We start from the raw sequence: 17,925 nt of genomic DNA, 5'->3' as shown, positions 1-17,925 counted from the left end.
CCCAACGGTTCTCAGGTGATCCGAGTGTTTGTAAGGGGTTTTTCACCCAATGTTCTCTCTCCTTCGAGCTGCAACCCTCGTCGTTTCCCACCGACCGGTCCAAGATAGCATATATCATCACCCTGCTGTCGGAAAAAGCCCTAGCCTGGGCTACTGCTGTGTGGGATGCCCAAAGTCCCTGCTGTGCCAGCTACTCTACCTTTGCTGAAGAATTCAAGCGAGTGTTTCAAGATCCCACCAGGGGTCCTGACTCAGCCAAACAGCTCCTGACTCTCAGCCAAGGTCGGCGCAGCGTGACGGACTATGCCATCCAGTTCCGCACGGTGGCAGCAGCGAGTGGCTGGAATGACGAGGCGCTCACAGTGTGCTTTTTGAAGGGTCTTTCCGACACCATCCAAGATGAACTGGCCACTCGGGAACCACCGGACAACCTCGAGTCCCTGATCAAGTTGTCTTCACGCATAGACCAGCGTCTGAGAGAGAGAGAGCTCAACCGTAGATCTCTCACCCTAGCTCCTATCGGTCCCAGCTCCGAGTCTCCACCTTTATCCTCGCTGACTCCACCGGAACCCATGCAGGTTGGACGCATCTCCCAGGCTGAGAGAGACCGCCGGATAAGGGAGCGATGCTGTCTATATTGCGGCAAACCGGGCCATTTCCTCTCCACGTGTCCCGGGCTCCAGGGAAAACGCACTCTCCCGTGCAGGCCTGGGAGGACTGTAACGGGAAACATAACCTCCTCCCATCCATCCAACTCCCGCCTGCTTATTCCAGTTACCCTTTCCTGGGACAACCACGAGCTTCCCCTTCAAGCCTTGGTAGACTCTGGAGCCGCAGGTAACTTCATGGATGGGGTCTGGGCGAAGGAGAATGGCGTTCCCTCTGAACCTCTTAGTGACCCCATAAGGGTTACTACGTTGGATGGAAGCCCTTTGGGATCTGGACTTGTCACTCGTGTCACTACCCCCTTGCGACTTTCAGTTTCCCAACACCAGGAAGTGATGAACTTTCATCTGACCTCGTGTTCCGAGTTCCCTCTCATCCTTGGATACCCCTGGCTTCACAGCCATAACCCTCACATCGACTGGTCTGTGGGCACTATCAAGCAGTGGGGTCCTACGTGCCAAGCCACTTGTATCTTCCCTAGTTCCCCGAGTTCCCCTCCCGAGTCTCTAGAATCCATCGACCTGTCCCGAGTTCCCGAGTGTTACCATGACCTCAAACCGGTATTTAGCAAACAGAGGGCCACCAAACTACCACCCCATAGACCTTACGATTGCCCCATCGACCTGTTTCCGGGCACCTGCCCCCCCAGGGGTCGGATCTTTTCCCTATCTCCTCCCGAACGAGCTGCTATGGATACTTACATCAAGGACGCTCTGGCAGCAGGCCTCATGCGTCCATCCACCTCGCCGGCGGGAGCAGGGTTTTTCTTTGTGGCCAAAAAAGACGGTGGATTACGTCCTTGCATCGACTACCGGGGACTTAATGCCATAACCGTCCGTAACCGCTACCCGCTACCCCTTATGGCCACAGCCTTTGAGCTGCTCCAGGAAGCAGTGGTCTTCACTAAGCTTGACCTACGGAACGCATACCATCTTGTGCGGATCAAACCCGGTGACGAGTGGAAGACCGCTTTCAACACGCCTACTGGTCACTACGAATACTTGGTGATGCCCTTCGGCCTGACCAACGCCCCGGCTGTGTTCCAAGCGCTCATAAACGATGTGCTTAGGGATATGCTTAACATTTTCGTGTTTGTTTACTTGGATGACATCCTCATCTTTTCGAGCTCCCTTCAAGAACACACTAAGCATGTCAGACAAGTGCTCAAACGCCTCCTAGACAGCCATTTGTACGTTAAGCCGGAAAAGTGTGAATTCCATTCCTCTCGAGTACAATTCCTGGGATTTGTAGTGGAACCCGGTCGAGTCCAGATGGACCCCAAGAAGGTAGGGGCGGTAGCGGATTGGCCCACCCCCAAGTCCGTTAAGGAAGTTCAGCGTTTCCTGGGCTTCACTAACTTTTACCGCAAGTTCATCAAGAACTTCAGCTCGGTGGCAGCCCCTCTCTCAGCTGTAACCAAGGGTGGCAACACAAGGTTTCTGTGGGGAAGAGAAGCTGAGACGGCCTTCCAAGGACTCAAGCAGCGCATCCTCTCTGCTCCCATCCTGACACTACCGACGGCGGATGAACCTTTTGTGGTGGAGGTAGACGCATCAGAGGTTGGTGTTGGAGCTGTCCTGTCTCAGAGGGGGGAAGACAAGAGGCTTCATCCTTGCGGCTTCTTCTCTCACCGGCTTACCCCGGCCGAGAGGAATTACGATGTGGGGGATCGTGAACTCCTAGCGGTTAAGATGGCATTGAAGGAATGGAGACACTGGCTCGAGGGGGCTTCTCAACCATTTCAAGTGCTTACGGACCACAAAAATCTGGAGTATATCCAGCAGGCGAAGCGGTTGAACTCCAGACAAGCTCGATGGTCTCTTTTCTTCAGCCGATTCCAGTTTATCCTCACCTATAGACCCGGGTCGAAGAATCTCAAACCGGACGCCTTGTCACGAGTCTACTCTCCTGCCATTCGAGAAGATACTGACATGACTGTTCTTCCTGCCGCTAAGATCGTGGCTCCAATCTCGTGGCAAGTTGAGGATACCGTGAGACAAGCTCAAGCCATCGAACCGGGTCCTAAGGGAGGTCCTGCCAATCGGTTGTTTGTTCCCAAGGCAGCAAGATCCCAAGTCCTTCTGTGGGGGCACTCCTCTCGCCTCACCTGTCACCCGGGCGTAGGTCGCACCTTGGAGTTCATTCAGCGTAAGTTCTGGTGGCCCACCATAAGAGAAGACGTTGCCACTTTCGTCAAGGCCTGTCCCGTGTGCTGCCAGGGCAAATCTTCTCACCTCCGCCCTCAAGGACTCCTTCACCCTTTATCTATTCCCCACCGACCCTGGTCCCATATCTCGTTGCACTTTATTACTGGCCTTCCTCCGTCCCATGGTAATACTACGATCCTAGTCATCATCGACAGGTTTTCTAAGGCGAATTACCTTCTGCCAAGGAAACAGCTGAGTTGGTGATTAACCATGTGTTCCGAGTCTTTGGCATTCCGCAAGATATGGTTTCCGACAGAGGTCCCCAGTTCGCCTCAAGGTTTTGGAAGGCCTTCTGCCAACTCATAGGGGCCACGGCCAGTTTATCTTCAGGGTACCATCCGGAGTCCAACGGCCAAACCGAGAGGATGAATCAGGAGTTGGAAACCACCCTCAGATGTATGGTTTCCAACAACCCGTCCACATGGTCATCCTTCATTGTTTGGGCCGAGTACGCGCACAACACCTTGTGCTCCTCCTCCACTGGTATATCCCCGCACGAGTGTCAGTTTGGCTATGCTCCTTTATTGTTCCCGGACCAGGAGGCAGAAGTCAGAGTGCCTTCAGCCTCGAGGTTCATCAGACGCTGTCGGCTTACGTGGAAGAAGGCCCGTCTTAATCTTCTGCGTTCCTCACAGCAGTACCAGCGACAAGCCAACAGACGTCGCCGTCCCGGTCCTACCCTGTACACCGGACAGAGAGTATGGCTCTCAACAAAGAACTTACCACTACGGGTGGAGTCTCGTAAGCTGTCCCAGAGATTCATCGGTCCCTTTAAGATTGCCAGGAGAGTCAATCCCGTTACTTTTCGCCTGCACTTACCCAGATCCCTTAAGATCAATCCAACATTTCAAATTTCTTTATTAAAACCTGTTGTTTTTTCTCCCCTTATCCCGGCAGGCAGACCTCCCCCTCCGCCCCGTGTCATCGGAGGCCAGTCGGCTTATACCGTCCACCGGATACTGGATTCCCGCCGGGTGCAGCGGTCCTGGCAGTATCTGGTGGACTGGGAAGGCTACGGTCCCGAGGAGCGCTCCTGGGTTCCTGCCAAGGACATACTGGACCCTGACCTCATTCGTCAGTTCAGGGCCCTCCACCCTGAGAAGGCTGGTAGGAACGTCAGGAGCCGTTCCTAGGAGGGGGATTCTGTCAGGTTTTGGCCAGGACTGTTCAGGTTTTGGTCACTAGATGTCCCCATTGCACCTTTTTTGTACCTTTTGTTTTTTCCTTGCTCTGTTATTGTTTGCACCTGTGTGTCGTTCCCTTGTTAGTATTTAAACCCTGTGTGGTCCTCAGTTCTTTGCTCAGTGTTTGTATGTTAGCACCCAGCCCCAGCCTTGTTGTGAACATATATTTCTCTTATTGGATTTTCCAGAGGTTCTCTGGTTTAGTGCTTGTGTATTTTTGAGTAGTCTTTTGAGGTTTGTTTTTCCCTGCTGTTTTTCCCACTTTGTGGAGTTTCTTTGTATTTTGGAGGATATCCATTTTGTGCCTCTTGGCTTTATTTTTGGACGTGGTGGATTTATATTCTTTGCCTGAAGATCTTGTCCTTTTATTAAACCACCATCTCTAGTACTGCTGAGTCTGCCTCATCTTCTGGGTTCTGCCGACTATTAGTGACTGTTTCTCTCACCGGGTCCTGACACCCTGTATGTAGGTCTACTGTGAGCATCCTTGACTGACTTGTGTGTGTTTGGTTTTACTATCTTGGTGGTGAAAAAATAAGAAACCTGCACACTGCTCTTGCTAGTATCACTGCTCTTTATTAAGCTTCACGTATCGGCCTCAAGGCCTTCGTCAGAGCTTTTGTGAGTTTTTGTAATTTGCACCCTTATGTAGACATTGCTCCACCCACATCCGTTTAATGCATCGAATGGGGTTGGAGTCGAGGGAAAAGAAGCAAGTGTTACGAAATATAAGTATTCTAATAAAGTGTGTACATAAAACGTATTAAACACGTCTGTAAAACCATAATAAGGACATCGACCTATCAAGTAAGCTTTCATAAATCATTGGGTACAGAGCAAGAACAAACGTAGAGTAATCGGAAGTGGAAGCATTAATTGATGTTCACACTTACAACATAACAATAATGGGCATTTCATCATTAAGACCTTTTGGGAAAAATGTCTGGAGGGACCAGAAGTCCTCACAAGGATAGTAAAACAATGAATATTTGGACAAGTGGGGACATTTTGCTGGTCCCCACAATGAAAAAGTATATTTTAGGCTTAGGGGTTAGGTTTGGGTTAGGGTTAGAATTAGGGTTAGGTTTAGGTGTAGGGTTAGGATTATGAGTTTGGGGTTAAGGTTAGGGTAAGGTTAAAGGCTTAGGGTTTGGGAAAATAGGACTTAGGAATGGGGATCAATTGGTTGGTCCCCACAAGGATAGTAAAACAAATATTTCTGTATGTGTGTGTGTGTGTGTATAGATGACCAAGGCTGGGGCTCTGCTTGACATGTCCACCTCCTACATCGTCCCAATGAAGAACTACTCATCTGAGCTGGATGTTGATGAGAACACAGACATATATATTTATTTACAAAAAAAAATATTTGGGAGATTGGAAATGATGCAGACAATTACATTGATGGAAGCTTCAATCTATCTACAATATTTAAGCTGATCTACCCCCCCAAAAAATAAACATGAAAAAGAGAAAACATCCTTCTGCTCAGTGCTGTGCACCACTTCCTGCAATATGTGGATCTGCACTTTCAGAACAATGCAGCAACAGAGCCTAAACCAGTGCTCACCAACCTTTTGAGTCAAGATCACTTTCTGGGTCAAAATGCAAACCAAGATAAACTGTCTTTAACAAGGCTGTGAAATGCTGTGTAATAGAAATATGCATTACATATGCTTATGTTTTTTTTTTACTTGTTTCCACTATTGTTAACATGTTAATTAACTTCTTGAGTCTCAATGCAACTGTTTATGTTATATGTTTTGTGTTCTACTTGTGGCCCTGGTTGTCCTGAAAAGAAAACGGTAAACACTTCAATGCAAGGCTAAATATGAGGGCAGAGCAAGCAGATGAATGAAAGTAGTGAATTTCATCTTGTTTTGCTGCAGTAAGCTTGGTTACAATGAATAGTCATTCACAGAAGTCTTGCTTTGAGTAACATTAATGTGTAAGAGCCATTTTGGCCTGTGTACATGTTGCCTGTCTAGGGATGTTTTAACCTGTTTTGTATAATAGGGGCACTTTCACATGGGGTTATGGGCCACTGGCCACATGTGGATATAGGTACAAAGTGGCCAAGGAAGTGTTAGCTTAGCACAGGTGAGGGGCATGCTCAACAGAGGCAGGGCCAACTTGTCTTGGATGAACAGGAGGAGGTGGGCTCTTCCTGTCTACAGTCGCCCATAATGCCACAGATTCCCCCGGTACTGCTGCTCATTCCGTGCACCAGTTCTGGAGTTCTATGTCACCAGCCTATAGGCGTCACTGAACTGTCTCATTACGCACACCTGATTCCAATTCCCCTGATTAGTAATTTTCAAACGTGCCCTCTGTTCACCATTGTCTTGTCAGTTATTGTTCCCATGTCCGTTGGTCTTGTGAGTACCTGTGCTTTGTTGTTTTGGCTTTCGTGCTGCGTGTATTGTGTACACGTTATTACGGGTCTCATCCCGTGTAGTACTTTGCAATTGTTATTACGGGTCTTGTCCCGTGCATTGTTTACGAGTCTCGTGCTGTGTATTGTTATCTTGTGTATTTATTAAGGGTTTAACCTCGCTCTTTTGTTTGGGTTACATCCATGTGTTTTAGTATACGTGTTTGATTCGGGCTTCGTCTCCGTGGCTTTTAAGGCATGTTGTATATTTGGGTGGAGTATTAAAACCCCCTATTACGTATTCCTGCGCCTGTCTCCAATCAATCAATTATACACATAAGGCATTTGTGGATGTAAACAAGGAGGGGACTAAGGCAGCAGCTGCCACCGCTGGCATGGTGCCATTTTGTATGATCCGAGTGGAATGCTTCACGGCAGACCACACCTTCCTCTCCTTTATAGACACATCCTGTTCCCCGGCAGGTTTTCCTCTCTGTAGAATAATTGTGGAGAGAAACTGAATCCACTAAGTCAAATAAATAAGACTACGTTTATTTCCTCTTTGGACAGTATCATTGCGTATGATCATGGTTCCCCCTTACACTGTTATTTATGGATTTAAGAGCATTAGCTAGCTATTATCCCTATCTATTAAAAAATAAGCATACAATCCTAATAAAAAATATTGTGTGATTTGTTTACGTTCACAATAAGACAAGAATTTATTTCCATTTTGGTAAAGTGATAGAAACTTTATTGGCATTGACAGAGATGATTTGTTTTAAACTTACAAGCAATGACACTTTATCAAATATACAGAGTAATATATAAGAAAGTATTTCCTCAAGCAAGCACACTATATAATGTAACAGGGCATCATCATCTGGCAAATTCCATATAAATAACAGAATTTCAATTATAGTACGTATTTCACAATACATAAAAATCATTGTACATTCTGTTGTTTTGTAATCAATGCATTATGTTGTCAGATGAGTCCCGATATGTTAATCTCTTTTCCTATCAGATGAGTTTGCTGATGGTGAGGCCCAGCAGCAGAGGGACTAGGCTCAGTCTGATGGAGCAGGCTGTGTTATGGGCTTTGGTTACATTTACAGGTAAAGGGGCTGTGTTACAGGTGAATTGCACAAAGTTGATGTAACGTGAGGGCAGCAGTTGATCAATATAGTTGCACACGTTGGTAGATGTACAGCCCTGGACGTTCACCATATAATTGATTGAGCCAAGTACTGTCAAAGAGAACAACATATTTAGTTTTCCGAACACCTTTCTCTCATAGAACAACTAAAATCGAATTGTTTTGAATCAACAATAATAACATGAGCTCCAAAAGTATTGGGACAGTGACACATTTTCTGTTTTGGCTCTGTACTCCAGTACTTTGAAATTATACAATGACTATGAGGTTAAAGTGCAGACTGTCAGCTTTAATTTGAGGATATTTTCATCCATATCGGGTGAACTGTTTTGGAAATTATGTGTATTACAGTTGTCAAAAGTTTAGTATTTGGCCCCATATTCCTAGCACACAATGATTACATCAAGCGTGTTACTCTACAAAGTTGTTGGATGCATTTACTGTTTGTTTTGATTGTGTTTCAGATGATTTTGTGCCCAATATAAATGAATGGTAAATAATGTATTGTGTCATTTTGGAGTAACTTATAAAAAATAAGTAATAATAGAATATGTTTCAGAACACTTCTACATTAATGTGGAGGCTACCATGATTATGGTTAATAAATGAATCATGAATAATGATGAGTGAAAAAGTTACAAACAAATATCATACCCCCAAAAATGCTAACCTCCCCTGTTCTTGTAATGGTGAGAGGTTAGCATGACTTGGGCGTATGATATTATGCGCGCCCCCCATAGTTTATGTTTGTATTTATTTTTGCAATTTGAGATTGGTTATACCGATTTAACATCTGTGATGCTTTAGGCTAGAAACAGGTGGTAAAATGCAAGAGGAAGACACGACTCTGATGCATATGGGAATATCTTTGGTTTGTCTCTATGGCATTCAGAAGCTGAGCTTCGACCTTCTAAAGTTGAGGAGTCAAAGAAATTGGATTTTGGTTAGGAAGTAAATCTTATACAATGTTTGACTCTGTTCCTATCAATTGATCTAATCACCTTTTGTCAAATAGAATATGTACAATATAAATTGAGGGTTCATAATAAAACATAATAATACGATTTGGGGAAATCGGGTCTAGACTTAATTTGTATTATTATTCATAATATTATCATTAAAAAGCCTACCTCAAAGATGAATGAGTCTTGTTAAACCACGTAGAATTGTAGGAAATGAGCTTGTAGGAAATACACGGACAAGTTCTGGCCTGGTTTAGAAATTATCTGTTGGAAAGATATCAGTTTGTCTCTGTGGATGGTTTGTCCTCTGACAAATCAGCTGAAAATGTTGGTGTTCCTCAAGGTTCCGTTTTATGACCTCTATTGTTTTCCCTATATATTTTACCTCTTGGTGATGTCATTCAGAAACATAATGTTATCTTTCACTGCTATGCGGACGATACACAGCTGTACATTTCGATGAAACATGGTGAAGCCTCAAAACTGCCCTCCCTGGAAGCCTGTGTTTCCGACATAAAGAAGTGGATGGCGGCAAATGTTTTACTTTTAAACTCGGACAAAACACAGATGCTAGTTCTAGGTCCCAAGAAACAAAGAGATCTTATGTTGGATCTGACAATTAATCTTGATGGTTGTACAGTCATCTCAAATAAAACTGTAAAGGACCTCGGCGTTACTCTGGACCCTGATGATTCAGAAAAATGAATCCATGTCACTTCTAGATTAGACTACTGCAATGCTCTACTTTCCGGCTACCCGGATAAAGCACTAAATAAACTTCAGTTAGTGCTAAACACGGCTGCTAGAATCTTGACTAGAACCCCAAAAATTTATCATATTACTTCAGTGCTAGCCTCTCTACACTGGCTTCCTGTTAAGGCTAGGGCTGATTTCAAGGTTCTATTGCTAGCCTACAAAGCATTACATGGGCTTGCTCCCATCTATCTTTCCGTTTTGGTCCTGCTGTACATACCTACACGTATGCTACGGTCACAAGACACACGCCTCCTGATTGTCCCTACAATTTCTAAGCAAACAGCTGGAGGCAGGGCTTTCTCCTATAGAGCTACATTTTTATGGAATGGTCTCCCTATCCATGTAAGAGACGCAGACTCGGTCTCGACCTTTAAGTCTTTATTGAAGACTCCTCTCTTCAGTAGGTCCTATGATTGAGTGTAGTCTGGCCCAGGGGGTGAATGTGAGCGGAAAGGCACTGGAGCGTCAAACCCCCCTTGCTGTCTCTGCCTGGCCCGGTTTCCCTCTCTCCACTGGGATTCTCTGCCTCTAACCCTATTATACTGGCTTCCATGCCATCTCTAGGAGGGGTGCGTCACTTGAGAGGGTTGAGTCTGACAAGGTCTTCCGGTCCGGGTTGTTGCTCCCCTCGGGTTCGTGCCGTGGGGAGATCTTCGTGGGCGGTGGTTGAAGTTAGGGAAATGAACATTCAATTGAAGTTGGTGGTTGAAGATATCCCTCTAGTGGTGTGGGGGCTGTGCTTTGGTAAAGTGGGTGGGGTTATATCCTGCCTGGTTGGCCCTGTCCGGGGGTATAGTCAGACGGGGCCACAGTGTCTCCCGACCCCTCCTGTCTCAACCTCCAGTAATTATGCTGCAACAGTTTGTGTTGGGGGGCTAGGGTCAGTCTGTTAAATCTGGTTTATTTCTCCTGTCTTATCCGGTGTCCTGTGTGAATTTAAGTACGCTACCTCTAATTCTCTCTCTCTCTTCTCTCGGAGGACCATGCCCCAGGAAGACCTGGCCTGTTGACTCCTTGCTGTCCACAGTCCACCTGGTCATGCTGCTGCTCCAGTTTCAACTGTTCTGCCTGCGGCTATGGAACCCTGACCTGTTCACCAGATGTGCTACCTTGTCCCAGACCTGCTGTTTTCGACTCTCTCTCTCTACTGCACCTGCTGCCTCTAACTCTGAATGATCGGCTATGAAAAGCCAACTGACATTTACTCCTGAGGTGCTGACCTGTTGCACCCTTTACAACCACTGTGATTATTATTATTTGACCCTACTGGTCATCTATGAACGTTTGAACATCTTGGCCATATACTGTTATAATCTCCTCCCGGCACAGCCAGAAGAGGACTGGCCACCCCTCAGAGCCTGGTTTCTCTCTAGGTTTCTTCCTGGGTCCCTGCCTTTCTAGGGAGTTTTTCCTAGCCACCGTGCTTCTACATCTGCATTGCTTGCTGTTTGGGGTTTTAGGCTGGGTTTCTGTACAGCACTTTGTGACATCAGCTGACGTAAAAAGGGCTTTATAAATAAATTTGATTGATATAGGCTATCTCAATAAACATTTGACATTTTTGGGGGGGAACACCTGATCTATAGTTGAACAAATGTGCTGAGTTTTTGTATCATGAAAACAACAACAAAACAAGTCACCATTGCCGCTAAAGCTCAAGCACTGGTCCTCCACCCCCAGGCAGGCCACAGTGCTGTTATGCACAAAGCCTTGGAAGCTGCTGTAGGAGGTACATTGTCTTCCGTTAGCCAGTGAACTGGGGGCTGTAGGAAGAGAACAGAAATGGATATCAGTGGATATGCATTCTACAGTACATTCAGTGGTCATAGCTAGCTCCAGTATCTATAAATAACTATTTTCATTGGTAATGCAATGGAAACACATTCAGGAAGCATATTGTCCTGGTTCTGATAGCGGAATTGAGCCAATGAGACAGTACAGTGGTGTCTGACATTATTGACACCCTTGATACAGATAAGGAATAATGACTGAATAAAATAAATAATTGTAATAAATATTTTGTATGCAACAAAACAAGGGACATATGATTTTATACTAATAAAACTGCTCAGCGAAAGAGATTTTGTTTCACAATAATACTTTCTTTCTCAAAAAGGTAGGGGTGAAATTGACACCCCTAAAAATTCATATAAATAAAGTAGTTAAAAGTGTAGTATTTGGTCCCATATTCCTAGCACGCAATGACAACATGAAGCTTGTGACTGAATGCATTTGCAGTTATTTATGTTTCTGTTTCAGATTATTGTAATGTATGTATTGTGTCATTTTGGTGTCAGTTTTATTGTAAATAAGAATAGAATATGTTTCTGAACACTTCTACATTCATGTCGATGCTACCATGATTACGGCTAATGCTGAATGAATCGTGAATAATGCTGAGTGAGAAAGTTAGAGGGTCAAATATCATACCCCCTTGTTATTGGTAATGGAGAGTTTAGAATGTCTTGGCGGTAATATATTTTTTATTTCACCTTTATTTCACTAGGCAAGTCAGTTAAGAACAAATTCTTATTTTACAATGACGGCCTACTCCGGCCGAACACTCCCCTAACCAGGACGACGCTGGTTGTGATACAGCCAGGGACCAAACCAGGGTCTGTAGTGATGCTTCTAGCACTGAGATGCAGTGCCTTAGACCGCTGCAACACTCGGGAGATCTTTCACCCTCACTCGTCATTATTCACGATTCATTCAGGATTATCTGTAATCATGGTAGCTAATGTAGAAGAGTTTAGAAACATATTCAATTATTATTTGTAATAAAAGTCACTCCAAAATGACAATACAAAATGTACCATTGTTGCTTTATCAATAATAGGGGATGGATCCGAAAACCATTCAGTATCTGGTGTGACAACCATCTGCCTCATTCAGCGCATGCAGCGCATTTGCCTCATCTCCTTCGCATAGAGTTGATCAGGCTGTTGATTGTTACCAGTGGAATGTTGTCCCACTCCTATTCAATGGCTGTGCGAAGTTGCTGGATATTGGCGGGAACTGGAACATGCTGTCGTACGTGTCGATCCAGAGTATCCCAAACATGCTCAATGGGTGACATGTTTGTTGAGTATGCAGGCCATGGAAGAACTGGGACATTTTTAGCTTCCAGGAATCATGTACAGATCCTTGCTGCATTGGGCCGTGCATTATCATGCTGAAACATGAGGTGATGGTGGCGGATGAATGTCACTACAGTGGGTCTATGGATCTTGTCACGGTATCTCTGTGCATTCAAATGACCATCGATAAAATGCAATGGTGTTCGTTGTTCGTAGCTTATGCCTGCCCATACCATAACCCCACTGCCACCATGGGGCACTCTGTCCAGAACATTGACATCAGCAAACTGCTCGCCACACAATGCCATACACGCTGTCTGCCATCTGCTCAGTACAGTTGAACCCGGGATTCATCAGTGAACAGCACACTTCTCCAGCGTGCCAGTGGCCATCGAAGGTGAGCCTTTGCCCACTGAAGTCGCTTACGACGCCAAACTGCAGTCAGGTCAAGACCATGGAGAGGACGACGAGCATGCAGATAGGCTTTCCTGAGACGGTTTCTGACAGTGTGTACAGAAAAGATTTGGTTGTACAAACACAGTTTCATCAGCTGTTTGGGTGGCTGGTCTCAGACGATCCCACAGGTGAAGAAACAGGATGTGGAGGTCCTGGGCTGGCTTGGTTACACGTGGTCTGCGGTTATGAGACCAGTTGGACGTACTGCCAAATTCTCTAAAACGTTAGGGAAATTAACATTCAATTCTTTGGCAACAGCTCTGGCAGAAATTCCTGCAGTCAGCATGCCAATTACACTCTCCCTCAAAACTTAAGACATTTGTGGCATTGTGTTGAGTGACAAAATGACACATTTTAGAGTGGCCTTTTATTGTCCCCAGCACAAGGTGCACCTGTGTAATGATCATGCTGTTTAATCAGCTTCTTGATATGCCACACCTGTCAGGTGGATGGATTATCTTGGTAAAGTAGAAATGCTCATTAACAGGGATGTAAACAAATTTGCTCACAACATTTTAGAGAAATCATGAAACATGGGACCAACACTTGACATGTTGCGTATATATTTTTGTTCAGAGTAATCAATTGTTATGTGATCTTGCGAGACAGTGATTCAGCTTTGATCTATCTTTACTTAACAAGCACCATTGTGAGAAGTGGTAATCTTCTATTTGTAATAATAATTATAATAATACGTGATGAGTAGGACTATAAGGCGTAGGTTCTACAAGGACAGCGCTAAATAAACTTTGATTTGATCCGCTTGAACACATGGTTACAATATACCCTATTACAGAATAAAAGAAAACCGAGAGGTGAACTATCAATTCATAGAATTGATTTGCATAGATTTTGTCATCAAATCATTTGACCAAGTAGTGAACATAAATAATTACTAAGTAGAATAGCAGGAAATTTATTTTAAAACAGCCATACAATCAATATTTTAGTGTGGTGTATTTAGGCATCTCAATAAAATAGAATCAAAATGCATTATTACCTCCAACTTGGCCTAATTCCCATTTTCAATCTCCTATACCATGGTAGACTGGGAACTGTGTCTCAACCAATAGTCAATGTAGGCTAAATATCCCAAGCAGGGCTACAGCAACTTCCAGAGAGGGTCAGGCTCTTGGGCTTTGCGGTGGCCACTCTGGTTTGTGTGTCCTTGGGAGAACGGTGTCGCAGTAACCAAGTGGTCACATATAGATCTGGGTTCCACTCAGTGGCGGTCGGTGCCGTTTAAGATTAGGGAGGACAATAATTTTTTTATGAGCATGGCCTTATTTCTATTACAGCATTTTGAATGACGGTCATTCATATTCCATTCTTCCAGCTCAATGTAACATCGATAGGTTTAGGCTACTATACATGACACTTGAATTTTCCCTGTACCCATCATGAGGTTGTTACAACCTAGGCTATGAATGAAAGTTTACAACGTAGGTCCACAGGTCGAGAGAAAAATTTGAGTAATCAAGGTGACAGACAGTGACACATTCAATACTGCCTTGCACACCCTTGCCTGCATCTAGCTGATCTAGGGTGTAATCATTAGTCCAACATTTGCAAACAAGAGTTTCTATTGGTGATAAAATAATGTATATGTTGAAAGATAATGATAAAATAATTCCACTCTGAAACCTTATAACTGTATGAAGTTGATTAGAATCATAAAATGATAATCTGATGATGTGTGTAGTTTTAGTCAGAATTAGGTTAAACAATGCATCTGTATAGTGGAAAACACAGACTGTCTAAGCAAGGCGTAGCTTAGGATTTGAACTTGTATGTGTGTGCCGAAGAAAAAAAACGAGAACAGTTAAACTGTGATTGGACCAACCTGGCTAGGCCTCTGAGGAACTTATGATAGCATAGGGAGTACTTCTCAAGGTTTCCCGAATCTCGGGGGAATGGAACTGTCGGCTGGGTAGTGATACACAGTGGTGAGAACTCTGGAGAAGGATAACACTCACCTACTGTTGGTGTGTATGTATGTGCGTATGATACCTACTGTTTGTGTGGAAGTATGTGAGCAGCTATAAAATGGATGTCTTTGTATAATGGACTTCAGAGCGTTCTCGTGAATAAACTGTACTATCTTTTTGCATAAGCTGAGTCTTTGACTAATTATTATTAAACCCATGGTCTTACAGATCTCGGTGATTGGTCAGAGCTATTGATTGTCAGTTATTATCATTGGGATTGAAAATTCTCGTGACAATTGGACAAATTCAGGTATCTGAATTTAGTTTGCTTCCGTTTAAGAAAGTTTTTTCAACAGAATCAGCAGAATGAATACATCCTTGATCATACGCAAACACAGTTCACTTTCATAGCAGCCACATACAAACAGCATGATCACTTGGAGGGGGGGGGGGGGGGGGTTCGCTATGGGATTTAGTCAAGATACTCTAAAGAGGTAGGGTTTCAGACATTTTCTGAAGATGGGCATGGATGCTGTCCAGATATGTAAGAAACACACTCGGATCATATATTTCTTCAAACTATGACATTTGAAATCAGGACATCAAATACATTGTTGAAAACCAAACTTAATTTAAGGACACAAGTCTCTTACCAGACAGAGTTTCATTGTTGCACCCATTGGTGTTACAGCAGAGCTGGTTAGAGGAAGCCCTTATGATGCCCAAGTTCCCAGACACTGTGACTTCAGTGTTAAGAGGAGTTACACAGATGGAGGATGGTGAACACATTTTGAGTACCACGGTGGTATTATCGGGACCTTCACCAGTAACAGATCCATTACAAAACCAGAGAAAGATAGATCAATTTAGAATATAATCTGATGAAATAGTATAATAGAGCAAGAGTCAATTACCAATAGATATTGTACACTGTAATCTTACAGGAGTGTTCAAAAGCATCCTTCATGAGGAAGCTAACAGCATAATTTCATTTGTCTTGAAGTGTTAGCATGTAGTGGACAACAAACTCTAAACACACCTTTTATGGTTCTGGTTGCAGTGAGACATCTTTCGTTTAAGGCTGGACAGGTAACTAAAGAAGAGTTTGTACATGCTGCATCAGTGCAGTTGAAACACTGCAGCATCTCAACTGAAAAACAAGAACATTTAAAAAAAAAAGTACTGTAAATGCCATTTAGCTATGATGAATATTTACACAGGCATTTGGGAGTGATGCAGTTAAGAAACCATTTATTTTGGTAGACGCCTGTCTCAGTGTGAGGTCAGTGGTGTTACCTGAGCAGAAGCGAGTGCAGATGAGAGAGAGAGTCAAGATGAGCTTCATCGTGGACAGATAGACAGGCAAGTGAACGGCAGTGGGACTCTGGGCTGGTAGACAGGCAGGTGAACAGCAGTGGTACTGTGGGCTGATCTGGGCTGGTAGACAGGCAGGTGAGGTGCAGTGGTACTCTGGGCTGAGAGACAGGTCCTTATAAACCAGTGAGGAGGAGGAAATGTGGAGAAAGAGATTGGGAGGAATGTGAAGTAAAAGTACCTTATTAATAGAAAATGACTCAAGTAAAAGTGAATCACCCAGTAAAATACTACTTGAGTAAAAGTCTAAAAGTATCTGGTTTTAAATATACTTAAGTGGTGGACAAAGTACTCAATTGTCATACTTGAAAGTAAAAAGTAAATGCTATATATAAAATTCCTTATATTAAGCAAATTAGACGGAATGATTATATATATATATTTTTTAACAGACAGGGACACACTCCAACTCAGACATAATTGACAAACGCAGTAGGAATGGCAACGTGTTATTTTGATAGGTACAGTACATGAATCAGACCATATTGTTGTCCTGAGTGAGCATTCGTATTCTAACAACTGACTACTTTTAGGTGTCAAGGAAAATATATGGGAGTAAAACGTACATATTTTGCTTAGGAATGTAGTGGAGTAAATGTTAAAGTTGTCAACAATATAAATAGTTAAGTACATACAGATACCCCATAAAACTACTTAAGTAGTACTTTCAAATATTCTTACACCACTGGCTGAAGGATGGACATGCAGATAGTGGAAAGAGGACATGGGAGAATGCCAGAAAGATGGAAAGCAATTCTAACAGAACCACAAAAAAATGCTAAACAAGGGAAATGTTATGAATTATGATCAATAGATTTTAAACATTAAATACAACTCACCAATATCTTGCTTTAAATGAAAATGCTAAACAAGGGAAATGTTATGAATTATGATCAATAGATTTTAAACATTAAATACAACTCACCAATATCTTGCTTTAAATGAAAATGCTCTATGATGGTTTCGAAAAAGACAGACACACACCCAACGAGGCAGGAAGTAACAGGCGTATTTCAGTGGTGTCACTTTTATTTAACAAGAGAGGGGGATGTAGAAACTCATGTTGCGTTCATAACTAGTGGCAAAATTGGAAAATATAAACTGGGCAAGTTGTGTGCGAACAAGCTGTGTCTACCATAAACTGAAAGTACAGTTATCATGCTCGTAAACAAATAATATTGTTCAAAAACCATATTAATAGATTGTGTTTATAAATGATGTTTTGTTGCATTTAGCTGCCGGAAAAGCTGTCGAGGTAATTTCCTTTGTATGTGACGCTAGATTTCAGCATGTGGGAGAAGTCAGATCTCAGAGAGCCCCCATTAGTAATTACCAGTTGGAGGGGTGTGTACTTTCATGCGCAGGGTAGCTACAGTACATGTGGTTTGGCTGCATTACAAGTTAACCTGCTCTGCAAAAACAAAAATGCTCCAATATTCTATGGAATTGATTCGTACTGTACAACCATGGTGAGTTGAAGTCTGTAAAGGAACCCTCAACCCACCTATGAACATACCGTACCTGCAAAGGTAAACGATAGATGCATAGGGGTTTAATGAATCCATAGAGTGGATGAACCTAACTGGACCTAGTGATTCTGCTAATAAACACCAACTCTTAGAAAAGCAGCTAGAAAAAAAGAACATATCAGTTATATCACCAGGTTATAGCAACAAGTTCCCATTTTGTTTTATACAGACTGACAAATCCAATTCTTTATTTTACAGTTCATGTGTGTTAAGAGTTAAACCATTGAACACAGGAAGGTTAAAAGAGAGA

At 43.4% G+C, this 17,925-nt stretch overlaps 1 protein-coding gene across 2 annotated transcripts; it reads right to left on the bottom strand.

The window, feature by feature from the left end:
- Window positions 1-7,162: 7,162 nt before the first annotated feature.
- LOC139539580 (phospholipase A2 inhibitor gamma subunit B-like) lies at window positions 7,163-17,177 on the bottom strand. Of its 2 annotated transcripts, none has more exons than XM_071342650.1 (6): window positions 17,072-17,177; window positions 16,069-16,261; window positions 15,812-15,922; window positions 15,426-15,590; window positions 10,949-11,071; window positions 7,163-7,681 (listed from the first exon to the last, which is right to left on the bottom strand). In XM_071342650.1, the coding sequence occupies exons 2-6, from the start codon at window positions 16,115-16,117 to the stop codon at window positions 7,455-7,457; spliced, it is 675 nt and encodes a 224-aa protein (XP_071198751.1). In that variant the 5' UTR covers window positions 16,118-16,261; window positions 17,072-17,177; the 3' UTR covers window positions 7,163-7,454. The 2 variants fall into 2 exon arrangements, with proteins under 2 accessions (XP_071198751.1, XP_071198752.1); XM_071342651.1 differs by lacking the exon at window positions 17,072-17,177 and adding an exon at window positions 16,986-17,019.
- Between the last annotated feature and the right edge of the window lie 748 nt (window positions 17,178-17,925).

The sequence above is a fragment of the Salvelinus alpinus genome, chromosome 15, assembly GCF_045679555.1.
Source record: "Salvelinus alpinus chromosome 15, SLU_Salpinus.1, whole genome shotgun sequence".
NCBI lineage: Eukaryota > Metazoa > Chordata > Actinopteri > Salmoniformes > Salmonidae > Salvelinus > Salvelinus alpinus.
Note: the sequence above shows the minus strand (reverse complement) of the source record. Positions and strands in the feature narration are given on the sequence as shown.

Coding starts and splice junctions, on each gene's coding strand:
- LOC139539580 (XM_071342650.1), bottom strand. CDS start 16,117: ATGAAGCTCATCTTGACTCTCTCTCTCATCTGCACTCGCTTCTGCTCA. Junction 15,591..15,811: donor TGCAACCAGAACCATAAAAG/GTGTGTTTAGAG, acceptor TTACTGGTGAAG/GTCCCGATAATACCACCGTG. Junction 7,682..10,948: donor CTTGAGCTTTAGCGGCAATG/GTGACTTGTTTT, acceptor TCTCTTTGACAG/TACTTGGCTCAATCAATTAT.